The sequence below is a fragment of the Hippopotamus amphibius genome, chromosome 6, assembly GCF_030028045.1.
Source record: "Hippopotamus amphibius kiboko isolate mHipAmp2 chromosome 6, mHipAmp2.hap2, whole genome shotgun sequence".
Taxonomy (NCBI): Eukaryota; Metazoa; Chordata; class Mammalia; order Artiodactyla; family Hippopotamidae; genus Hippopotamus; species Hippopotamus amphibius.
This window is the reverse complement of record NC_080191.1, coordinates 141,664,272-141,673,697: the sequence shown is the minus strand read 5'-3', so window position 1 is coordinate 141,673,697 and position 9,426 is coordinate 141,664,272. Positions and strand designations below refer to the sequence as shown.

The window sequence follows — 9,426 nt, the reverse complement described above, 5'->3', positions numbered from 1 at the left end:
CTCTTGTGGATTTTTTTCCAATTTGGACAATTTCATAATTCTTTTGACAAATCTTTATTGAGCACCTACTATACACCAGGCCCTGTTCTAGGTGATAAGCACAGAGAGGTAAACAGAAGTGCCCATCACACTAAAATTTGAGTCAATATTTCTGGTATGTTAATTTAAGCAGAAATCCAAGCAAAAGGCAGAGGATTACTTAGTCTCCATTTCTACAAGATGTATTAGTATCTCACAGGCAGAAAATTTGGGCAAGAAGAATTATTGCTATAATCAATCTCATGGTTGATAAATTATAGATGTATTTCCCTTCCTCTTTGTCTTGGGGAATTCTTGGTTTGGCATGGACTGCAGTGGGATTATTTGCATGCACATCTAGATTAGGTATATGGAAATTTCAGTGGATGAATACAATAAAATGTCCCGCAAATGTTCAAGAGACATCTGAGTGCATTTTACTAACTTTGAATCAGGCTAGCCAAGCTCATACCAAGGTTTTTAGACCTTTGTTGAAGACCCCTTCTTAGAGGCCTCCTATATTGAGTCCTCATATGAAAGAGTACTATTTTTATTACCTTATTTTGTTTTTTTATAAATATGATTACATGGTGGTACCTATAGGAAACAGAATATGACTACAAGGAAGATACTTAGTGCCTTTGCATAAGAAGTAATTCTGTCCCCAATTTTTGTGTACTAGGGGATTATTTTCATTTAATTCTTCAAGACAAAATTGAATCTTTCTAAAAATAGACTGTTGCCTCATCTCAGAAAAAATTTGTACCTCCAGAAAGAATATAATTTCCAAGAATGCAAATACAACTATAAAGGTAAAAAGAGATAGACACACAGAAACACAAAACAATAAGCAATATTTTGGGAGTTCTTGGGAGGAATTAAATGTTTCTGCCAAAAAATAATTAAAATACATTGGTGCATAAATTATGCATCTTAGAATGCTATGTATCAATAGAATGAATATTTTACAATAAAGGGCTTGATGAAGTAGCTGAGAATGGAAAAGAATGGAAAAGAATTTGACCTGGAACATAACACTGCAGGAACCATAGGGATAAGCTTTTTAGTGAAGAGAAACTGGAGACTGCTCTATGGCTTATAGTTCATTTCACATAAGTATGCATAGTAAACCCAACATGGTTAAAAGTCTGGTCTTAAAAACAGGATTTTAACTTGTTCTCTCTTTGGGGCTCATCTCAGTTCTATTGGTCTCTTCATTCCATAGGCAATCTAATGTATCAATTTATATGTTGGTGACTACCAATCAAATAGCAACAGACGCACCGCTTTAATTCCATCATTTCTCAGCCTTTGGATTCTTCCTATTTTCATTTATCCCTGTGTATCACTGTAAATACCAATTTACATGGAATTGCTTTTTTCCATTTCTGGTCTCTGCTTTAAACCTTATCTATGCTTGGGTAATTGATGGAAGATGGGAAAAGAAAAAGAGGGAATAAAGAGACAGGAGAGAGACAAAATCCTCTCACTACTAATATTTCTAATTGAAATTTGGAAGTACATATAAGGTGAAGTTGATGTTTCTCCAAAAAAATGTGACTAATGTTACTGTTGAGAATTTCTACAGAATTATTAATTACCCTACCTAGCAAATTGGCCTCAGAATAGGAACTCTCTCTCAGTATTTCAGGGGTTTAAAATCAATCTTTTTGTGCTCCTGTGTTATTTGGGCTTAGAGAGTGCAGACTCATGCACACTAAATTTGTAACATATTGAAATATAAGAACAAATTACTCTTGTGTTAATTTATAAGTAAAATAAAGCTATAAAGTTGATAAATCTTTTAAAAAATACTTTGTTGAGTTATAATTGATATACGAAAGGCTACCATATTTGACATAAACAGCGAGATATTCTGATAAGCATATATACGCTCATGAAACCATCACCATAACTAATGCCATAAACTTATTCATCACCTTCAAAACTTTCCTCCTACCCTCTTTGCTTTTTTGTGACATGAACACCTAATATAAGATCTATCCACTCAGCAAAATTTTAAGTAAACAGTACAGTATTTGTTAACTATAAGTACTGTGCTGTACAATAGATCTCTAGGGCTTATTTATCTTACATAGCTGACACTGTACACTTTGATCAACAACTTCACATTTCCCCCTTCCCCAACCCTTGGTAAACCACTGTTTTACTCTCACACCTGTCAGAACAGCTATCAGCAAAAAGCCTACAAATAACAAATGTTGGCAAGGATGTGGAGAAAATAGAACCCTGATAGTACACTGTCATGCGAATGTAAATTGGTGCAGCCACTGTGTAAAATAATATGGAGTTTCCTCAAAAAACTAAAACTATAACTACCGTTTTGACCAAGAAATTTCATTTCTAGGTGTATATCTGGAGAAAACAAAACATTAATTCAAAAAGATACCTGCACCCCAATGTTTATAGCAGCACTATTCACAATAACCAAGATATGGAAGCAACCTAAGTGTCCATCAACAGATAAATGGATAAAGAAGATCTAGTATATATGTATATATATAATGGAGTATTACTCATCCACAAAAAGGATGAAATTCTGCCATTTGTAACAACATGGAAGAAGCTAGAGGATGTTATGCTTAGCGAAATAAGTTAGACAAAGAAAGACAAATACTCTATTATTATCACTTATATATGGAATCTAAAAATAAAACAAACAAATGAATATAACAAAGCAGAAACAGACTCACAGATATAGTGAACAAACTAACGGTTACCAGTGGGGAGAGGGAAGGGGGGGAGGGGCAAGGAGTAGGGGATTAAGAGATGCAAACTAAAATTTATAAAATAAATAAGCAACAAGAATATATTGTATAGAACATGGAAATATAACCATTATTTGGTAATAACTTTAAATGGTGTATAATCTAATAAAATATTGAATTACTAAGCTGTACACCTGAAACTAATATAATATTGTAAATCAACTACACTTCAATTAAAAAAAAGAGAAGTTGAGATAATGCCTGTAAAGGAGCTTGCATTGTACCTCTTTTCTTAAAAAATTATATATCTTTATTATCATTTATCAAGTACAGATTGCTTTCTACTAGAAAACAGATTTCTAATTTTAAAAGGTGCTTAAAATGAATCTTTTAAATATTATTAATTTATGGATAGAGAACTACTTCATGGTTACCACATTTACCTTTTTTTAAAATAAGAAACAAGTCTTATATCCTAACCCATTTGTCATGTAAAAACCCAGAAGGATAAATTAATGGCACTTGGTATTAATGTATTTTATTGTTGCTACATTTTGCTCAAGGAACAGAATATATGCACTCATTTCTGCCTTAGAAAACTCTGTGAGAAATAGTCCATAAGTCTGTGCTTTACTGTATCCAAACCTACTTATGTTCCTTATGATGGTTCTAAAAGAACTATTATAAATATCCTGGGTATTATTTTTTACAAAGAAGCATAGATTACTCTAAGGTTTATGCCTTTTCAAAAATGTACATTTTATTGTTAAACATACATCGCATGTTGAGCTATAACAAAACCCAGCATTATTCTTTACAATTTGACAACCAGGGGAAAGACCACTCACTAAACTTGCAAATTATATAGAGAATATCTTAGGAATTAACATATTACATTATGCTTTGGGTAAAAGAGAGGTGACTCAGTCTTAGATAGGGAGAATTACATTGTACTAATGTGATTATCTACTGAATGTTTTATTTTAGATTCTTCCACACAATTGAGGCAAGGAGGTAAAAATTGGAAAATAAAGTTTTTTTCCCCAAAACATTAAAAAATTCTCAAAGAACAGCTTTTGTAATGCATCACAGCACTTAGAAGGGGGAGTCAGTACATTTTTAAATAACTTAATTCTCTCTCTCTCTATATATATATACACACACATATAATATTTATATATTGTATAATATGTATACAAACTCATATGTATAATATTTGCAAAAAAGACATAGAATGGGAAATCTAAGTTCTATACTTGTGAAAGTTTGGTTATAAAAGATAGTATCCATAAAGATAAAAGCTTAAAGGTAAGCTCCATTTTTAAAATAAAACATAATAGGTGATTTAAATTTCTGGCTTTCTGGTCCATTGCGGTGTTTAACATCTAAAAGTTTACTTAACATTTGACTTCAGCTACACAGAAAAACAACTGATTTTTTTTTTTTCTTACTCAGATTTTAATTAAATCACACATAATTCAGCACATCGGGCCCAACTTCATTAGAAACCACCTGGGGTCACGGGGGACTGGAAGAGAGTGGTCGTGAGAAGACCCATTCTCCCCAGCCTTTTGTTACAGGGACTGAAAACATCAGGAGTTACCCGAGGAGCTGGGTGGAACAAAACACCCAACAGAAGGGACAGGAGTTGCAAAAGCCACCCTGAGGCCTGGAGGGTGTGGTGACGGGAAGGGAAGGATCTTTCGGCCCTAAACTCAGGGAAGTTTGTAATCGTTGGTGTAACACCTTCACCAAGATCGGGTTACAACACCTGCCCCACAAGGACCTGGATCCTGGGGGGCCCAGCACAGCTGAGGTGGGAGGCAGAGTTGGGAGAAGCCAAAGCAGCCCCCTGGCTCCGCCCCTGGGAGGCAGTTGTACCTGCCCCTCAGGGGCAGGGAGTGATGCAGGCAAAACTGGTGTCGGGGACAGCGGGAGGGTGGTGATGACCCTGCTCAACCCGTAAAAGACAGGTAGTTCCACCGTTCAAACAGCGGAAGCACGGGGTGCAGACGGCAGCCGGAAAAGGGCGCTTTCCCTGATGCGGCGCACTCCCAGCAGCCCCTGCAGCGGCCAGGGCCAGGCTGGGGGCTGCGGATCCTCCGCCCCCTCCACGGGGCCTGCTGGTCTCAGTACAGAGAAGAGGGAATGTCTGTCCACTTCCGCCCTCAGCCCAGCCCACGCTTTCCTCCAAAGGCAGGCCGGTTTGGGGGCCAAGGCTGTGCTGCCTGCCCGGGGCACAGAGGCGTGAGGTTCCCCCAAACCGAAGCCTGTGGTGGGGTCACACCCCCATCTCCCCTGAGGCCAAGTGAAGACTTAATGGCTTCGCCAATACTGTCCCTTAAAGGTTGTGGCCTGTCCCCAACCCCAAAGGTCATGTGGAGGTAGAAGGCCCTGGAAGGGGGACAGGAAGGGGTGCTGCCCCTCTCCTCCTCCCGGAGACCTGGCGCTCTTCCAGAGAACCCAACTGGCTCTTCCCATGGGGGCCCCTTCTCCCTAGGGGAGGACAAACACCCAGAAATAGGAAAGGGGGTTGAGACAGGTTTGGCAACTTTCTGACGTCACTTGGAAACACTGGTTCCATTTCAACCAGCAGATTACCGTCAGGTCTGTAAGGCCACTGTCTCTGGGTGCAGAGACGCCTTCCCTGCGTTCAGGGCATCCTCCCTGGGCCAGGCCGGGACATCCCAGGGTCTCCGGAGCAGCTCACACCTCCATGTTACCCTTCTCGTCCTCCTTGGGGCGGGGCTCCTCCTGAAGCCTCCGCATCTCCCAGCGCCGGACCCAGGTGTAGGCGGAGGAGCCGCCCAGCACCAGCATATTGCTCGTCCACCAGAGCAAGCTCTTGGTCTCCTCGTAGTAGAGGACGGCCAGCACCGTCTGGGCACAGGCTTTGGCCGTGCCGGACACGTTGTGGGTCAGGGGACTGGTGAACTTGATCTGTAGTCCTGTCACATAGCCGATGGCGAAGCCAAACAGGCCGCCCAGCGTCATCATGCCCCAGAAGTGGGCGCTGCCCAGCTGGGGGAAGCTGTAGAGGGCCCGGAGCTCCCCCAGCAGCAGGAGCAGGGGCAGAAAGAGGACGCAGGCATTGACGTTGTTGTAGAAGGTCAGGCGCCAGATGCTGCCATCCACTGCGGGGAGCACCTTCTTGGTGTAAATGGCGTTGAGCGAGACACAGAGGCTGGCGAGCACGCCAAAGAGCGTGCCCGTCCAAGACAGGGTACCCTCTGCGCCCTCCTGGTCCACGCCAAGCCAGAAGCCACCGATGATGATGCCACAGGTAAGCAAGGCATAGAAGGAGGTGGTTTGCTTGAGCAGCAGGTAGGAGAGCAGCACATTGAAGACCGTGGTAAGTGAGCGGCCCACGTTGTAGAAGGCCACACCCACATACTTGAGGCAGAGGTTATTGAAGTTGATCATGCCAATGAAGACCACCGACAGGGGCAGGACGCTGCGGGCCACCCTGAGGTCCAGGCGCAGGGTGGGGAAGTCCACGGTGCCAGGACAGCAGGTGGCCAGCGAGCTGAGGGCCTTGCACAGCAGCGAGGTCACCAGGCACTGGTAGAAGGTGACGAAGATGGAGCCGCAGGGAGGGGCTATCCAGCAGGTACTTGTTAAGGAACACCATAGAGATGGACGTGACCCAGTAGAGAGAGACCACCAGTGCGATCTGCAGTGCCCGCGGCACAAAGGGTTTCTCCTGGCTGGCCTCTGCCTCTGCGGAGGGGTCGGAAGTCCCCATCAGTGCCATGTGCAGGATCCTTGACCGCTTCAGAGAGGCCCTGTTCATGGTAGCAGAGGAGCCGGGTCACCCTACAGCCAGACTGAGTTCCTGGAGTTCAGGGCAGGGAGCTCGCTTCTGCTTTCTGCAAGCTCAAGTCCTCATCTGTCACGTGGCGGGTGGCCCGGAGGCCTCCCACCCTTCTCCTGGATGGAGAGGGTCTGCTCCGGGGCGAGCCCCACAACCTGCTCCCACCCTGAGGGGGTTCATGAGACAGGACACAGGGCAGAGGCGACGGGCACGCTAAGGCTGGACAGAGGGGACGTGTCCGCGGGGAAGAGGCTGGGGCCCAGCCGGCTGGAGCCCGGTGGCGGGGCGGGGCGGGGAGGAACGGAAGGGAGGCGGAGGAACGCAGGGCGAAGGAGCCAGAGAAGCGCGCGGGGCAGGGGCGCGGAGAGCCGGGGCGGGCAGGGAGCCGGCAGGCCTGCGCGCGGGGTGGGGCAGAGGGCGCGGGCGGGGGCCCGGGCGCTCGGGGGCGGGAGGAGGCCCGTCCGGTACCAGCCCGGGGCGCGCGGTCCCGCCCGGCACCAGCCCCGTCGGCCCCGCGGCCCCAACTGATTTATTACACACAACTGGTGTAAAGGGAAGCTGGGTCCATTCCAAAGGGAAACTGCTCATGCTCTTCCCTCTGAACTTCTCTGTGGATTTCCCCTCCTACAGTTGTTCAACAAAAAGTAACAAATGCTAGAGTTGTTAATAACAAGGCAAATATTTACCAAAGGTAAAAGTTTTAAAGTCTGATCAGATAAGCAAAAGATTACTAAAAATGATTAATTTATTTGTAGGAGACAAAATATTCTCATTTGGTTTTATCAATGAAATAATTAGAAAAAATATAAATCAGAAATGTATGTATCTCACTCCTAATTAGAGACATCATTGATAGAGAGGCTGGACTGACTACAGAATTGTGGAGCTCAATGCAAAATAATTTTTCAAATATTGATGAGCAATTTAAGACAGCAATAACAGCGCCTTTGGAGCAAGCACAGAGATGTTCTAAGCTCATGCATAAGTCACATCTTTGTGAAGACTTCTGTCCTGGTAGGGATCTCAAGGGCCCTCAGAGGAGAGCACTGTTTTGGATATAAGGATCTTGGGCAATGATAGTGTAGAGGTTTCAACTGGAGCTCAGTGGACTTCCGAGATTGTTGAATACTGGTTCACTCAAAATATCATTAAAATAAACTGCTGATGAGAAAAAGCTAAGATTATCCTTACTGTGGCAGAGGAGAGTACTACCTTGAGAGACTTGGTAGAATCTTGAAGGTGGAAGAGAGTGAAGTTGGAATGCTTATGTTTTGGGCTCTGGTTTAGGATGGTCTTCTAGTCCAGGGTCTTTATTGGGATTGGATAGTGATAATGCTGTAATAATATTTGAAATTATAATGAGCAAGGATTTGGAGATGAGGGTTCTAAAGAGTTCTGGGGAATCCATAGTCATTTAAGAACATCAGTTGAAGAGATGAATATTTTGTTCTTCATTTAAATGAGTTTTTCAGGAAATTCCAGGAATGAACAATGAAATTATTCTAACTTTTCTTTTACTGGACAAGAGTCTCCTTTTTTTTTTTTTTTTTAAGAGTCTCCTTTAATATTAAAATCATGTTGATGAGGGCAGAAATACAGTGGAATAGTAAAGTTATGTTAATGTATTTAGTAAGTTGTATCTGTATTGTTATATACACATTAAAATATGTATAAACATAAGCTATATTCATCATTTTAAAATACACATATTACAAGACACCTTAAAATATGTCTAGTGATAAATGATCGAAATTTAGAGAGAGATGATGATTCAGCTATTATAATTGGTAATGTCACTGCACTATCCTCAGAAACTGATTGAGCAGATAAAACACACTGATAAAAGTCCTAAATACTACTACTCATTAGACTGATTTATTAGACATACTTAGCTTCCAATATTAACAAACTGTGAATACATATTTTATTCCAAACACACATGAAATCTTAAAAGAAGAGACCCTATATTAGGCCAAAACTTAAGCCTCAATAAACCTCAAAGGATTATTGTCATACATATTAGTTTTTAGGTCAACAATGCAATAAAATTAAAATAACGGCAAAATAATAGCTTACAACAATTAAATGAATATTAAAAAGAAATATCTGCATATTAAAAGGAAATAGCTTTTAAATAAAAATAATAATAAATAATTTACCATCTTAAATTTGGACAAAATCTGGGAAATTATCAGAAAAAACAGTGTGAAGGTAATGATGAGGGATTTGAAAACCACCCATAATTATAAATTATTCCTATTAGAAGACATTTATGTTTATATTTGAAAACTTGAAAAATATAGGTTTAAAATTTTTCTTTTTTAAACATTTTTTTCTTTTCTTTTGAAGAACTAAGGTAAAAATCTGAAATCAATCTCGGTGTATATTCTTGGAGGATAAGAGGAGATTTAAAAATTAAAAGATTTCTCAGCATATGTTAGTTGATGCCTGCATACTTGTTCAATCTAGTCCAAGAATAGATTCTTCTGATTATCTGACTGTGCTGATGGCAATAAAGAATTCAGAAAGTCAGAGGCTGAGCCAGGAGCAAGTGTTCTAAGTGTAAATGGCTTTAGCTGAAATATATGCCACAGCATAGAGAGTAAGGTCCAAGGGTTGTTAGTATGATATGATCTTTTTAGTTATCAATTCCAGGTAGGTGATGGATAGAAACATTAGAGAACTCTAGGACAAATAAGCTGAAGGAAGAGTTGAACAGCTGGGAATGCAAGCATTTACATGGTAGGATGTGGGATGGGGAAAGTGGTAGATGCCTGAACTAGCTGACCTCTCACCCTAATTATTAGAGGGACTGCTTTTCTCTGCTCTTTCAGATGCTGTCAACATTTCATTTTTGTTGTAGTG

At 41.7% G+C, this 9,426-nt stretch overlaps 1 protein-coding gene across 1 annotated transcript; it reads right to left on the bottom strand.

Moving 5' to 3' along the window:
- Positions 1-4,843: 4,843 nt before the first annotated feature.
- LOC130855681 (GDP-fucose transporter 1-like) lies at positions 4,844-6,873 on the bottom strand. Its single transcript, XM_057739592.1, is given in 2 exon segments — positions 4,844-6,330; positions 6,332-6,873. Coding segments are annotated over 2 exon segments (1,086 nt in total). The 5' UTR covers positions 6,541-6,873; the 3' UTR covers positions 4,844-5,453.
- Positions 6,874-9,426: the final 2,553 nt, after the last annotated feature.